Source organism: Phyllopteryx taeniolatus, chromosome 9, assembly GCF_024500385.1.
Source record: "Phyllopteryx taeniolatus isolate TA_2022b chromosome 9, UOR_Ptae_1.2, whole genome shotgun sequence".
Taxonomy (NCBI): Eukaryota; Metazoa; Chordata; class Actinopteri; order Syngnathiformes; family Syngnathidae; genus Phyllopteryx; species Phyllopteryx taeniolatus.
This window is the reverse complement of record NC_084510.1, coordinates 27742058-27759085: the sequence shown is the minus strand read 5'-3', so window position 1 is coordinate 27759085 and position 17028 is coordinate 27742058. Positions and strand designations below refer to the sequence as shown.

Sequence of the window (17028 nt, the reverse complement as noted above, 5' to 3'; positions counted from 1 at the left end):
GGGGCAAATCAAATTCTGAAAAGAAATGTTGTTAAACATATTAAGAAATTAAAACAAATATTCAGAAATATGTGAGTATGATTGCGGCATAGTTAGGCCAATATTCTACCTTCATCTTCTGTTACCGTTGTAATATGACAATCTTTGCCGGATTTCGGTGTGAAACTTCGGAGAGACGAGAAAACAAGTAAGGCTGAATCTACACAGCAAGGTTCAAGCAACACAATTCCGATTTCGCGTATAAAAATATGATACGTTTCAGATGTCCGAAGCAAATGGATATACCCAGTCAGCGGCAGCTTTATGACACGACGGTGACATATAAACACTTGCCTCTGGCCAAACAACACAACAACAATAAAATAGAAAGTAAAAGTTGTGCGTGCCACCCAGACACCTGAACGAAAAGAGCAGCGTGAGATTCACTTAAGTTTAAAGGCTGGCGTGTTTTAAAAATAATAATAATAATAAAAAAATGTAACAGTAAGTACCGTGGTAACACTACAAACGTGACAGCGCCTCACGCGTGTCCAGCCTGGGTTATTATCAAAACAGCTCTGAAAGAGGGAAACAAATGTCATCACGCAACGTTTATTGGCAAGGATTTACGACCATATGCCGTCGTTAACAAAAAGGGCTTTTGTGCTCTGATGTGGACACTGGAGCCCAGATACATAGATAATAATGAAATAATATAATGGAATCGTGAAGTGCCTAAAACGGCACAATCCTAATGTGTCGTTTGAAATTTACATGGAAATAGTCAAACAAATTGGATATCGGCATTAATTTGAACTTGGCCACTTGGACCTAAAATGTAGATGCAAACTATATATGGCTAAGCTAAGTGTAGCTAAGCTTTTCCCCCCATTTTGGACAAAGTGGTCTTGGCAATTCTCCACCTTCGGGGTATGAAGTTGCACTCTTGCTCCTCCCATCCTGTTGTGTTGAAAGCATCTGTCATGACAGACGCTGATGTCATTTAACTAGCTCATGGCGGGGTGTTGCTATGTGAAAGCGTACACACGTTTGAGGCAATATTCTGCCTTTGCTGAGTTCTGTGTAAAAGGCGTTTGCCGATAAATGCTCCGTAGCTTCCGTTTTGGCTGTTATTTGGCAATTTTGTTAAATGTATCGTGAGTAAGATTTGCGGTGATGTTATTTCCTGCGAGTGGGACTTAACTCTCAAAACTATAGTTTTTCTCTCAGCTGGTATCGCAGTGCAAATGTTAACTCGACGAGGGGTTGTGCACGTACGTGCGCGCGCGTGCGCCTCTCACTTTCGGCTTTGATTGTTTCCTGAGCTCTGTGCCAGATAGGAAGTAGGAGGAAGTTATTGGAGGAGCTGCAGCGAAATTTATTAGGGCCAAACATACACTTGGGAGGAGCAGAGAGGGCAGCGTGGCTCTAATTATTGCATATTATTTAGCACAGATCCGGGCGAGGGAGGAAGTGGAAAACACAGAGCAAGAAGGCCTTTCAATGGCGTGAGGACGGGGCGAAAGCCATGTTCTTGTCACAGAGCAGCAAGCTAAAATGTTTTCTTTCTCCTGTAATACGACCTTTGAGAGCAGCTGCTCCTTTCGGCTGCCAAGTCCTGTTTTTTCCCCTGTCAAATGTGTGTGTGTGTGTGTGTTGGCGTGCAGAGGGGCGGCAGCGTTGAGGAGGTGTGGAGGCTCGGGGTTTGGAGGTCTCTCGTACAGATCGAAATCGCTCCCTCTACATCTGTGCGCGCCCTTCGACACTAGCAACGCTTGCGGTTTAGTGTGCGGAGACCAAACATTTAGGTTTCAAGACAATATCAAATGAAAAGAACTGAACCAACAAAAACAATCGCCTTGATGGAAATGTGTTCACAATATGTGTTTGTGCGAGGAGAAAGTGAGTCAGGGTGTTGGTGACTACGAAGGACACTTGCAAAACTCAGCAAAGACTTGATTAGGTACTTATTCTACCCCATCGGGTAGCTAAATGGTAAACCAATTCCTAGTAAGGCCTCTCACGAATGTGTGTCAGGAAAGTGCCAGGACTGGCGTGGTACCAAATCGCTGGGTCCATGTCCCGGTAGTTGTGGACCACTGCTCTAGTTCCCTGCAACCCTTAGCAGGTAAGTGGTATAGAAAATGGATGAATAGGTTTTTAAGGAGATTAGTTGGGAAAAAAATGTGACTGGTAAAATGCTGAGAAGGAACCCGTTGATATCACCCTTCAACGCAGCTGCCTCGGACATCTTGTGTCACGTTTGAAAATAATAGGCCTCTTGTTTTGGCAAGAAAAAAAGCAAACAAACTGCTCTGTTGTCCTGTCTAGGAAAATGTACTTTTTGTTGTTTTTTTTCGCCATTGCCTGTGCTCTACAAAATCCCTGCAAAGGAATCCCTTTCTTCCCTGCCTTACCAGCTGCTTTCCTCCCGTGCATGTGACCCAGCAGCCCTGCGAGTGACTCAGTTGTAAAAACTGGATTTCGGTGGCATATTTCGACACTCGCACAATCCTCTCCCCAAAGAAGAAAGGAAGCAGGGCAATAAACGCCGGCCGGTCGCCAGCGGGATTCGCGGCTGAGGTAATCCGACTGCAGAGAACAGGAAGTAGCGAGGCGACCGTGGTCGGGTGCTGAGAACACGTATCGGAAAGAAGGCTTGTGTGTGCGGGGCATGAATGGCGTTGTTTGAATGAACGTGCGCATGCAGCAGCGCTATTTACATTCCAGCTGCACATTGGAATTTTCTTGCATGTTGGTCTGGGCGTCCCGTGGCCTGACTCCCAGAAAGTGGAAAGAGTGTTGTGTGAATTGTGTGTCAAGTTTGAGTGTTTCATTGTGTCATCTAGTCACATTGTGGAGCTTTTTGGTCTTGAAGTTAGTAGTTACAGTGTTGAATTGCTTGATATTGTCTGGTTCTCCCCAACCAATTAAAACTAAAACAAATTTAAAAAAAAAGGAAATTCCAATTTGGAGTTTTTGAGTTTTTCTTCACTTTAGGGACAGGCAGTTTGTGTTAATTGTTGATCACCTTTTCGGGGTCGTTCAATACTTGGTTACAACTAGCAGAGGCGCAGTTGATACAGACTCACCCAGTTTGCAGTCAGATTAAGCGGGGTACACACACACCAACAGTGAGGCCACATTTAAGCATTCATTTTCCCTCCCTTGCGATCAAAATTAGCCAAGGCACAATTATCAGATTCCTCAGGCTGAAACCATTTATAGCAAAGTTGAAGTCAAATCTTGGCCCCGAAGCTTCGCAGTAATAATTTTTCTCCACGGACTAATGTTACTGCAGACTCACACAGAAATATTTCTCGCGATGGCTGCGAATCAGGGTGATTTTTATTTATATTTTTTTTAAATCCAATGACTCGATAATTGGGATAATAAACAAATTTAATATCGTTAGCCCTACAGATATTTCTGAAAGATTATCTTGTGAAGGCTATTTCAAGTGACTGTCTGAAACACTTTTCATGTTAAAGCTCAGTGTTAACATAGCTGCATGGAGTTTTGTTGGTTGCCCAGATTAGTGTGTCCTTCCATTCTCTGTGAGTTTTTCAGCGTAGTGGGGATGGGAGGGGGTGATTTGGTGTGCCTGCTACATGCGCAGATCCACAGAAGCTTTACTTGGCATTTGTTTCGCTGCTCATTAAAAAAAAAAAAGAAAAACAAATCAAGAAGAAATAATGTTGTGTACTGTATTTGTTGATCCTGTTGTTGAAAAGCATGTCGCTGAAATTATTAAGATACCTGGGAAATGTTTTACATGGTGTAAAAAATTTATATGTTTAGCGATGCACTAATACCGATATCGGTGCCAATACTGTATGTCTGTACTGTAGTCTTACTCCTAAAACTGCACCGATATTACATACCGGTAACAGTTCACCAGCCTGACTTATACCTTCTTGGCCATGTCAGCCATGTGGAGAAACTTTAAGGTAACCACAAGTGACAGCACTTTTAGCCAACTGCAAATTATTATAAATTCCTTGGGCGGCGACGGTGGCGGCCACCGTGCGAGCCATCCGGCAAGCACTGAGTTTTGAGTTCCCTCGCCAGCTCGACTCCGCGCTGATGGGCTCCGACTGAGCCGTGGCGCAGCCCGTCGAATAAAGTGAAGTCAAAGCGATGGTTTATTAAAGTCTCAGCTCAGTTGTCCTGTCGCAGTTTCATTTTATAACATCTCAAGAAACAGTCTGGTATTTCTTTTTATTCACTTTATTTTGTAGTTAACACAGAGAGAACATGGCATCTGTATTGATATTTCCACCTGCTATCGTCTTCTTTCTTTTATGTCTTCTTTGTCTCCTCTCTATGCACTCCTTTTACATAGTGCCACCTAGTGTTCAGACTGAGATAACTGAAATACAGTGAAGTGAAATGTGTGGTAAGACTTTTAGAAAAACACCCAATTGGATGTTAAAATGTCCGTAATGACAAGTTTTTATTTTCTAAAAGTGTTGTATTTGGGTGAAAACACATGCCATATTGAAGAAAAGTTCATGTTTTGTGTTTTTACAAAATATTTGGTTAAATTGAAACACATTTTCATCACCGTTGCAAGACAATTGCATTATCAAGTATCGGTACACAGTATCGGCGATTACTGAAATACAAGCACTTGTACTTGTACTAGGCCTCAAAAAGTGTTGTATTGGTACATCCCTAATTATGTCTCCTTTAAGTGCTCGGTTGAAATGACGAGACGCTGAACCGGAGGATGCACTGAAACAAATTGTCGCTCCACTTCCAATCCCCCCGCGCCCTCCGCTGTGCTGATGTTGCATTCTGGCTCAAACAATCCCTCTGTTTTCCAAACCCCAATGTGGAAGCCAAAATTGGACAACACCCCCTCCCACCCCCTCCCCCATCAAACCCCCGTCGGGGCCCCTCCCCTTCTCGCTCACCCCTCCGCTCTCCCGACAAACCAACCAACTTTCCGGCCGAGCCACAACCGCCCCTCTCCTCCCATCCGCTAGTCTCCTGTCCTTATTTGGGTAGAGACGTTCCCGACGCTGGGTGGGGTGGTTGGAAAGGGGAAGGGGGGAGTCTGGGTCGGGGGCGTCGGTTTGACACAAGGGAGGCAGGAGGAGAAACAGTGAGCGCTCGCAGCCCTTTCTTAATAAGGACATGTCTGGACTTCAGGCCGCACTCACGGTTAAGCGCCTCACTTGAACAGATCTGCTGTTGTCTTAGTGGGGGACATTTGTTTTCTAGCCTCCATCCTCCATTCACCACTCTATTATTATTATTATTACTATTACCAAAGCCTCACACCATGTAGCCGCTGTATCCCCTGGTGATGCAACGCATGAGCGTGTCCAGGGCGAGTTCAGCTTGCAGTGTTGAGTTTGTATGCCTTGACCCTGTTTAATGGGTTCTGCCATCGCTGAGGCCTCACCGGCTAAAATTAGCAGCCTGACGTGTGGTTATTTGTCAAACTGAAATCGGGGGTCGACGATATCGTGTTCGTTGTAGCGTGCGACCGAATGCTGCTGTGTATTTCCAGGGCAAAATCTCCTCTCGAATAAATCAATAGCTCTCCCATTGCCATTTGTGGCCTTTTGTAAACTTAAAACTCAATTTTCAACAAGAGCAAAATAAAAGGGTAATTTAAACTTGTTTTCTACGGTGGACTAGCGGTTAGCACGTCTGCCTCACAGTCAAGAGATTCTGGGGTTGAAATCTCGATGTGCAGTTTGAATTTGTACTCGAGGTTCCTCCCACATTCCAAAAAGTGTTAGGTTATTGAAGACTCTTAACTTGTCCATCGACTCTAAATTGTCCATAGGTTGTCCATGGTTGATTGTCTCTATCTGCCTTGCAACTGGCCAACGACCATTCCAGGGTGAACCCAGCTCCTGACGCCTAAAGTCAGGCTCACCCATGATCCTAATGAGGATAAACGGGATAGAAAATAGATTGATGCCAGCGAGCCATGGTGGTTTTGGTGATCACATGCAAGTCGGAACACGCCGTAGTCTTGAAGTAACCTACACACGCGAACACAGTGGTGAATTCATAACAAAAACAAATAGTTGTACATTTGATTTGAAAATCACTTCAATGCCATGAATATAAATCGCTCAAATGAAAAACGGCGGTAACCGAGGGGGCCTTTCTTGTGACGCGATCCGACGTAGTCTTCCAAGTGCTGTGCAAACTAGTTCATTGCGAGGCATTTGTAAGCTTTAAATGTCATAAGTACAATACATATTTGTATGGAAAGCACCCCTAGGTTATAAATATAAAGCAATGAAACGAAGAAAATGTCTGGACTGTCGTAAACCAAGGACATCCTGTAGTCAGGCCTAGCCTTACTTTGCTAGCAGTCCACAATTGTACCATTTGTTTTCCTTGATTCCTGTCACGGCGCTTACTACTTCCTTCCGGCTTCTGATTGGCTACAACGGCCTGGTGCTGGGGGTTATAGCGCCGCCACCTGTTCTGCCGTTATGCTTTTTAAAGCCTGCAAATGTGATTTCACACAGTCAGGGCTTTTTCTACCCCATCGTCGGGAACGAAGGAGGATTTATTGTCTGTTGCAGAACACATTTTATTTGGGTCATATTCAACATTTTTGACAGCATTTGAGATTTCAACATGGGCTGAAACTGCTATCTCTCTTTTCTCAATTTTTATTAAATTTACCGGTATGACTTTTATGGCAGTTCCGTATTATTGGAGCCTGTTTGTTTTTTGTTTTGTTTTTTTATCACTTTTTGTAGTACATGTACTGATGTACAGTATAAGGTATTTAATGATATGCGGAGTGGACATTTCTTTATTGGGAATTATTACAAAGCTGGGTCATTTTTTGTATCTTTCCATTTCTGCTCGTCAAGTGGTAAGCATGTATGCCTCACAGTTTTTGAGGTTCTGGGTTTGAATGTCACCTCTGGCATTTCTGTGTTGAATTGTTCTATTTGTGCTCGCGTGGGTTTTTTTTTTTTTTTTGTGTGGGGTACTCCAGCTTCCTCCCATACTCCAAAATCAAGCAAGTTAGGTTAATTGAAGACTGTGCAAATGAGATTATTTTCTAGCCATGAAGCTTCACACAAGCAAGGAGAAATCACCAAACATCATTACCAGAAACATTGATCATTTCTTATTCATCTCTCCCACTCACCAGCATCTGCACGAAGTAGAAAAAGAACCTCTCTGGGGGGAGAGGCTCGTGGTTACTTCATAGACAATGCGAGGCTGCAGAGGCAGCTTGAAAAACACTTTGGATTTCTGCTCGCCGTCGGCTGCGATCCGACCGCATTGAGACACAGTTCCGACAGTTCCGAGACCACAGGCATTCTCCGAGGCCAGTCCTGATTAGTGAGCTCTTTAAAGTTCATTTCATGGTCTATCTTGAATTTATTTTCATTCATCAATGCAAAGACAGAAAATATGAGCAATTATTACTCATGGAATAATTTTATTAAGGGTGAAGTGAGATAACCAGATGTAAACGAAAGATAGATAGATGGCAGGATAGATGGAGTACATTAACAATCACAAATTATCCTTGTTGTACAGATCTATCCAGATCTATAATAATATGGGCCTGCATACATATAACAAATTGTGTCCTAATCTGGTAAGAGTTAGCAGATTTTAGTAGCGATCATGTTGAACGGGATTGTCGGTGTTGGATTGAAATTGGATTAAATCTGAATTGAATTTGGTTTCATGTTGAACCATCTGAATTTGCATATACATAGCTCACCTGGACAAAATTTGGTAAGATTTGGTTGCCTGATTGTGTTAAATAAGACTGTCGTTGTTAAATTAAAATTGGATTAGATCTGGAATTAATTTGGTTTTATCTTTTTGTTGATGTTTCCTACATATAGAACATTATGTCAAATTGACATAAGATTTAATACAGATGTTTACATGCCTGAGCATGTTAAATGGGATTGGTAGTGTTGGTTTCTAATTGGATCAGATCTGAATTCAGTTCGGGTTCATGTTGCAACTTCTGACCCTGCACACACACAGCACATTTTGTCAAATTAGGTTACAATTTAACAGAGATTTTTACGTACCTCAGCATATTAAATGCGATTGTCAGCGTTGCATTTAAATTGGATCAGATCTGGACTGAATTTGGTTTCATGTTACAATTTCTGACAAAATATGCACATAGATTTTTATCCAAATGAGATAATCGAGGATGAAAGTGGCTGTTGTTGATGAATGGGATTGTGAATGTTGGAAGTGGATCATTTTCATGTTAGCATTTTTGACCCTCCATGAACATAACAAATCATTTTTGTTGTACATTCAGGTGTTTTTGTGTGGACGTTAAATATTTGTTTTAGGCTGTCGTCATCTCGGTTTTTATGTTGCATGTCTCGAGTTAACATCTCTTAAATTGTAACATCTTGGGACCATGTGTTCTCGCATTAGCATTTTCTTTTGAGGTCAGCCTCTCTATAAATAAATAAATGAGGACTTTCATTATGCTTTGTGGAGAATCATGCAAAACCTTTCCTTTCTAACAAATGTATTTAAAACTAAGTGCTTTTTTTTTTTTTTTTTTAAAACAGCTCCCCTACCGATCCTTTCATATTGGGGCTCGGGGTCGGGCCCAGGGGGAGTCGCCACCATTGCGTCCCACGATTGGAGTGCCAACGGAAGCCCAGAAGATGGGCTGGACGGCGGGGACAACGAGGACAAGGCCATCGACGGCGACGCCGAGGGGGTGTGGAGCCCGGATATCGAGCAGAGTTTTCAGGAGGCCCTCGCCATCTATCCGCCATGTGGCCGGAGGAAAATCATCCTCTCGGATGAGGGCAAGATGTATGGTGAGTCGACCGGATCACAAGTCAATGTACCCACAAAGCGGAAACACATTTTTGTTAAATTGTTACCAAATGTGCAATCTGTTGTAGTTTGACATTCCAGTTTTAATCGGCATACTCATAGCAAATGTAGAAAATCTGACAAGCTTTGACTGAGATATAAGTGTCTCATCATGTGAAATGGGATAGTCAGTGTTAAATTGAATTTGGTTTCATATTACAGCTTCTTACTCTGAATACACCTGCCAAATTTTGACCAAATTACATAAACTTGAACACTTTTAAGTGCCTGATCATGTTAAATGGGATTGCCAATACTGGATTTAAATTGGATTCGGATCTGGATTGAATTGATTGTACTGTTTATGCTTCAAGCACTCAGTACACATGGCAAGATTTGTCCAAATCAGAAAAGATTTCACAGATATATGAGTGTTGTGAGTGTTGGATTTAGATCGAATCCGATCTGGCTTGAATTTGGTTTAATGTTAACATTTCTGGCACTGGATACACATGGCAGATCAGATTTGACATAGATGTGAGGATCTGATCATGTTAAATGTTTTTGTCAGTGTTCGATTCAAGTTGGATCAGATTTGGAGAGAATTTGATTCATTTTACAGCTTCCGACTGCATGCACATTGTAAATTTGGTCAAAACCAGATAAGGGTTGACAGAGATGTGAGGGCCTGATCATGTTCAATCAGATTGTCAGCGTTAGACTGAAATTGGATCACATCTGGGTTGAATTTTAAAGTAATCTGAAGCAGGAGAGATGAATTTGCGAACAACAAGCAAACCATAATGGCAACAACTATAGAATCGTGTATTAACCAAAGCAAATCTTGAGCATTTCTTTCTTTGGCGCTCATGTCACAGTTTTCTTATGAGAGCCAGTTTTTTTACTCTCCAGCCTCAACTCTGTGCAACAAGTCTGCGCACGTCCTGCTGTGACCTGGGGGCAGGTTCTTCCGGTCGCACCGGCACTCGGAGCAGGTTTTTGCTGTGCCGAAAGCATCTCTGTGCTTGATTTACACCTGCCCCTTTCCTCTTCTGCTGCTGCGGTTTGAGTCCTGAATTCGATGCAGGACGTTTCTGCCGAATTATCACAGCGGGAATCAGCACATGGGAACACAGGACACGTACACATGCTTGTCTAGAGTCGTTTCCTGCAGCGCATTCATTAAATTGCAGCTGTTGCACCTTTGAATGTCCCACAGAGCTCCAGATGGATTTGTTTTGGCAAGTCCCTGCGTCGAATGAGGGGCATCCAGGTGCGGGGAATTCAAAGCACATCAGTATCGACTTATTCCGATGCCTCACTCGCATCTCTTCTAATGAGATTCTGAGGTCGGAAATTTTATCAAGCAGTGGCGAATGTTGATTGACAGGAAGTGCACTGGGCCCTGTCCTCAACAAACCTCTCTCTGGTTTTTGGAAACTGTTATTTTCACCAATGAAATGCATCCCTCCAACCCGTTCCAGTGGTGCTTTGTAAATCTTTTTCCTGCCCTTTAATTATTGTCCATCAAGTCCCGAAAAGTTGAATTCGATGCGGCCATAAAAACCATCAATCACGGCTGACAGACCATGTATTTTAGAGGCATTAGTTTTCATTTTAGCGCTTTCGGCTGGCTTTTTCTACTGATGCGCTCACATTCTTTGTTGGTTTTTGGTTGGACAAAATATTATTATCGTATACAGTATGTTATCATTATTATTATTGTTATTACTGTGATTTATTGGCTATCAATTCAGGGTGTAGTCCACCTTTTACTTGGTGTCAGCTGAGATAGACCCTGTACAGGATAAGTGGTAGAGAAAATGTTATGTTGTTGTTATTATTAGTACTAAACTATTATATTTTTAAAACTATACATATTCAACAATATTACTTGCAGGCCCTAAGAAAAACTTGTTGATCCAGTTCTATAGTTTAGTTTATAGTTTCAAAAAAACAACAATTCATCTTTTATTGCTTAATTTAATGGTGAGGTACTTGTGGAGTCAGCACTCAAAACCCTGCCAACATCTTTTTCCTGAGTTTCCTTATTGCGAGCAACAGAAAACACTGTTGATGATATATATATATGTATTTTCCCCCTCAGTTTCTCAGTAGGTTCAACTCGTGTATATTGAAGCACATTAAAACTTTGACATCAACTTGAAAATGGATGGATGGATGGATGTTTATGCAAAGTCGAAACCGGGAATTGAACTCAGAACCTCTTGACTGTGAGGCCCACCGTTCTGCCTGGTAAAATTCTCAACTCAAGCAAATTGTCTGTAAAAGACCACTTCACTTCTAAAGCCGTCAATGGCAGTGAATGTGTTAAGTGCACAAAAACTTAGTTCAAAAAGCTGCTTTTTTTGTTTTGTTTTGAGAAGTTCGCTTGTATATAGAAAGCCAAAATTGGCAACCAGACAACTACTGATATGAGAACATACTGTACAAACTCCAAGCGGCAAGGTGAGCCGAGATTTGAACCATGAACCTCAGAACTGTGAGGCAGATTTGCTCATCACTAGCCTACCACACGACCTCCTAACTGTAACAAAACGGTTAAATTTGACATGGTCCTTCATCATGGTGCCTTGTTTGGTGAAGTAGACATTTCTGCTGATTCTGCTTTGAATCCTTTTTCTTTGTCGCACATTCAACAAGTTTCCTGAAAAAAAGCCAGTAAGCTTGGGGAGAAATTTGGCTGACTGTGATTTCTTTTTTTATTATTTTTTTACTTCACCTTTTGGCATTCAAGCCAAACCTGGCTAAGTGGGATTTAATAGCTCTCAAGTCCTGTTTAGCATGGCACCGTTGCGTGTACATTGTGCAATGGTGCGTTGACAAAGAGGCGGTGTGCTCAGAAACCGGACGCCCTTAGCGACAAACTGTCAAGACCAACCAAGTCATCCGAGGCCTGGTCCAGTTAAAACCTCCTTGCAAGACGATGACCTCAGATGTCTAAAAGCTGCCGTGACGCAAGCTTATGGGAATGTTAACAACTCCCGTTTTTTTTTTTTTTTTTTTTTTGCCGTCGTCTCACTCTCTCCCCGACGGCCTTCGAACGCGCGCTAGTCATCCGTGACCATCGGGAATTCCAGACATTCTGCCCAGACGCCTCTCGCTCGGTGGGAAACCCTTCAAATTTCCATTGCCTTATCAAGAGGGCCCAGCTACATGTGTCGTTTTGGCTCCACGGGGCTGTCTAGACTTCCCAGTAGCATCACCAGTCATTTCCATAACGTTGGCGGGGTGGCGGCCAGTTCAAGCAGCCCGGCTCTCCAATATAATAAGTCACACGTGTTCATAATAACGCCGCTCGTTTCTAAGCAGAGGAAATTCTCTATTGAGCCTTTACAATGGTGGTACCAAAAATATCCCAAGGATGAAAAATTCAACCTTTCAACCTGTTTTTCTTGCCTGTTTTGAAGGGGCGGTCCTGTCTCATGCAAATCAGCCACTGCTCAACTCACCCCCTCTACTGCAGGGTCTTGCCAATGCAAGAACGCCTTCTTTCTGAAAACAAAGTTAAGGGACAACAAGGTTTTTTTGTCTTGGTGGATTCCCATCATGATGTAAATGTACAATAAATGTAAACAAGAACTAGCCCACAAATAACTGTATCGAAAGTGGTTTTGATGTATTTGGGGTAGCTGTGTGTGTGAAAATCACATCTCAAAAACAGTTTTGGGAATAACAGATTTTAGTTTGTGGGTGGATTCCCACCAAAATCTATCAGGAACCCCTTTGGGTTTATTGCAAAATGTAAACAGGAAGTGGCCTTCAAACGAACATCCTCTTAAAAAAAGTGTTTATTTAAATCATATTAGTTACGATGGTGAGAAATGACATATTGCCGCATTGTTCTGTTTTGTTTTTTTTGGACTTAGTATTGAAGTAGGCTAAGCTAATTGTGCTGAGTCGACGTTTACAATGAGCATTGTTGTTCCTTTCCTTTTTAACATTGAATGATTTATAACCGTGAAATTTCACTTCCCTTGTGGCCGTTGCACATATTTCCAGGATTAGCAAACCGAAAACACTTGAATGCTTTCATTCCTATCGTCATGCAATTTTACACGGCGTGTGTGTGTGTGTTTTGTCGTATTAAAAAATGTCACCTGTCTTCTTTTGCTTTGGGGCTGTGCTTGACATATCGCTCACCTGCGTTTTTCGGGCCCTGACAGGTGTGTCAAGCACGTACACACACACGCACACACTCAGTTGTGCAGCTTTCGTTGCTTCAATGCACTCCAGGTAGTAAACAAACAAACAAAATAAACCTACTAGTGCTTGAGGGAAGCATGTATCACAATTTAGATTTTTTTGGAATAAAAAGTGTGCAAGGTCAGCACGTCCAGAACTTGTGCCTGTGCAGGGTCGTAGTGATGACGGTGCATGTCGGGTGCTTCGCTGTCATCCCCTCTCTGAGATGTTTGGAATGTTTTCAGTCATTGCGGAGCAGTATGCTAGCAATTTAGGATTACCTCAATGTTATGAGAGGGGAGGGGGGGTAGTAGGGCAGAGTCGCATTGGTGGGGAGGAGACTGGGGGGGGGGTTGTTACGTGGCGTGAAATGAGATTACCTTTTTGCTGACTATTTTAGCGTGGAAGTGGAAAATTCCAGTGGTGGTGCGGTTGGGGGTGCGGGGGGGGGAAGGGGGCGCGGTTTGTCAGGAAAAGAGGCTGCGGCCTTCTGAGGGGGATGTCGAGGTGATCACAAAAAGACACGGAAGTAGGACCCCTGTGCGTGTGTGTACTCCCGCTGTGCTGCTGCCCCCCCCCCCCCCCCCCCCCCCCCACACACACACACACACACACACACAACAACGGTGTGTCCTGGTGAAAATGACTCATAGAACCAGTCCTACTGGTTCATTGTTCTGACAGCACCAGGTGAATCATTCATGATTATCTCCTTGTACTGTTTGTGCTCCTCGAATGATACACATGCGTCTCTTTTTGGAGAGGATTCACATAAGTACCCCCACTGAGGACATTGTGTTTTAATTGGCATTTTGTTTACTGGATTGCTTAACTACTGAAGCAACTTAATTTCCATGGAACTTTGTAGAGGTGTTGGTACGTGGGCCAAGTAGAAACATAGAAAGGTTCGCATCAGTGATTTATTTTTTTTGGGGCGGGGGGGGGGGGGGGGGGGGGTGCTGGAGGGGATTTCTCGAAATTAAATAGTTTCTTCCTCGATATTGCAGTGAACCCCAACTATTTTTTGGGGGGGGTGTCTGGGACAAAGCACTGCAGCAAAATATCGAAAATCAACGGGTAATTCACACTCCCCATTTTTGTACTTGGGCTGCAGCTATCGAATATTGTTAAAAAGCTATTATTCTACCGATTATACCATCAATGTATCCAGTAATTGGATACAAATTCATTCTGCCATTTTAAACAACAAAATGTGAAGGTGAAATGCAGTTGTCATAGCTATCCATTTGGGGTCACCATTGTCACATTCCACACTATAATATCAGTGACTTTAAGTGTGTGTCACTTTAAAAGGTGGTGCCCGGCCGGGTGAGCGACGTGGGACGAATGAAAGTGTACAGTTCGCTGTTTTGCGCTCAGGTTAGCAGCTGACTGTTCACAGGGAAATCGTTCGGCATTCCGCGAGTCGAGTGAATGCTCGTGTAGGAATGTGCTTATTACATTTCAATTTTGTTACTGTTTGTTTCATAAAACAGTTGAAAGTGCATCAGCGGCTGCGTCTGTCCTTGACCACTTACAATGCGTTCTAGAGTTAACATCGATACCTTGTGTTGGCGATCGTAGACCTGCTCTTGTGCTCCGAAGTCCTGCTTTGAAGTAGGCACGTTGCATGTCGTTGTCTTATTTTTTTAGCAAGTTTATACTGTACATGAATGGCCTGTAGATGCCACAATATTGGCGGCCAAGGCCTACTATTGTCTAAATGAAGCTCCTCAACTCACTTCAACAGTTAGTTCCTTTGCGCTAAGATGCCACCAGATGGGCTGCAAAAAACAGCGAAGTGAAGCTAGCGTACTCAGAGAAAACCGGCGCAAAATTGGGGAGAACGTGCAAACTCCATGCAGGAACCCCGGAGCCAAGATTTGAATGAAGCGACAGACGTGCTAAGTACATGGTGAATTTCAACACTTCTAAATTTAAACAGCATACAGTATCGGCAGCTTTGAGGAAAGCGGCTTTTTTACCCCTGAAGACGTGCGATTAGACATTTTTGCAACTCGTCGCAAAACTTAGCGGTTTGGACGCCGATTAGCTTGAAGAGGTTGAGGGTGACAGTTGGCGAGCTTGGCATTGTTCTCCTTCCGCCATCTTCTACTGGGACGGTCGGCAGCAGGTGTTGCCGTCTGCTCCGTGCCGGGTCACACAGTGGTGTTGTTTTGGGCGGGGGTGGGCAGGCCTCCCCCGCCGTCCTCCTCCTCTGCGGCCAGGTGGCAGTTGTTGGCAGAGACACTGATGGCTTTGTGTAGCCTCCAAGAGTTACAGCATCAGCTGCCCCTTTTGCCCCCTCGCCCTCTTCCCCCACACTCAACCGTCAACCTTCCACCCCAGCAGCCCCTTGGCCCTCACCCCGACCATAACCCCTGATGTAACCTCACTCGCCTCTCTCTGGGCTGCTAAAAGTGTCTGTGTGTGTGTGTGTATATGTGTGCGGCCCGCCAAGCTCCGGCTGTGTTTGCAGGCCCGGGCCAATCAAACTGGCTCACACAGATGTGTCAGGCTCGGAGGAATGCAAGGAATGCGGAGGCGCCGGAGAGGGCGTGTCCATTCTTTGGCCCCAGGCGGAAAGGGGGCGGTGCTTGCGGGGTATCGGGCAGGCAGTTCCGCGAGGGCCCCGCTGTACTTTTATGGTCACTGCGAGACGCGGGGCCCTCTGGAGGCCGAGTGCTAAAAAAGTGGATGAGCAAAGAGGACACCTTTGCCGTCATGATGTGTCTGCGTGGCCAGCGCTTTGAACAATGCTATTACTGAAGCGGGGTACACACTAGGGATGGGGATGCACCAATACCACTTTGAGTATTGTGTGAAAATGGGTTTTATTTTATTTTTTATCAAATATTGTTCCAAAAGACAAAAAAGAAACTTTTCTTGAACATGACGTTCTCAAATACAAAACCTTTTAGTAAGAATGCACCGATGCCACTTTTCCAGCCCAAGTACGACTACTTGCATTTTAGAACTTGTCGATACCAATTACAGTGGTGCCTTGACATCTAAGTTTAATTTGTTCCGTGACCACAACCCTAACTCAAAACACTATTTAAAATCGCCTTTTCCATTGAAATTAATTGTAATAAAAAATTTTTTGGGAACAACAAGAATTCTTCACTCTGCCCACTGCTGCTTGTGTTTGAAGTGACTTGAGATGAGTCGAGTTCACTGCCACCACACAGCGCTCGCATGACAAAATTGTGCTCACAATTCAAAGCAAAAAATTAGCCGAACGAGGGCTCGTACCTCCAAAAACTCCTCAGTTGGGTCACTTGTATCTCAAGGCACCACTTTACCGATACTTGATAATGCCATTATATCTTGCAACTATAAAGAGAATATTTTATTTTCATCAAGTATTGTGCAACAACATGACACATGAACTTTTCTTGATCGTGACATAAGTTTCACTCAAATATAACACTTTTAAGAGTGACAACTTGTCATTACTGACATTTTAACATCCAGCATCCTCCATCTTTTTTTAACACATTTTTTTCAAAATGTTCATACTGCAATATAAAGATCACTTGGGCTTTGCAAGTATTTCCTATCTGTCATGTTCAGACTGTATTTCAATATGTAGATTTATGTTGAGGGAAAAAAAAAACACGTTTACATTAAAAGTCTGACTAACTAATTGTTAATTTGCGTTTTTTTTTTATATTCCCATGTTTAGATACACACATGTTCTGGTTTTGAAAACTTGTATATTTGGGGACAATTGATCCCAGTGTCGTGTTTTGAGGTTTTGGCCGGGCGTCAGATGGTTTTCAGATTTCAAACAGAGTCGTGGCACTCTTGGGAATGACAGCGTTAGTGTTACATTCAAAATATGTCAGAAAATGGGGGGGAAAATGTCTGCTTTCATGGAGGACGAAGGAAATCTGAAAGTAAAATCATTTCAGTGGCTGAAATCAGAAGGTGTGGAGTTTTAAAAATAATATGAATAAAATGGTTCCTTTTTCCGTTTTGTGTGCAAATGAGCTTGCTGGTAAGAAAAATGTTCCACTGAAATTTTGT

General features: G+C 43.2%; 1 protein-coding gene across 1 annotated transcript in view; it reads left to right on the top strand.

Moving 5' to 3' along the window:
• The first annotated feature begins 1971 nt into the window (after positions 1 to 1971).
• The window catches only part of tead3b (TEA domain family member 3 b), a 28726-nt gene continuing 13669 nt past the window's right edge, over positions 1972 to 17028 (top strand). Inside the window, exons 1-2 of the mRNA XM_061784854.1 lie at positions 1972 to 2107; positions 8535 to 8792. Of these exons, the coding sequence (XP_061640838.1) occupies positions 1972 to 2107; positions 8535 to 8792 (394 nt within the window). The remainder of the gene's footprint in view (positions 2108 to 8534; positions 8793 to 17028) is intronic.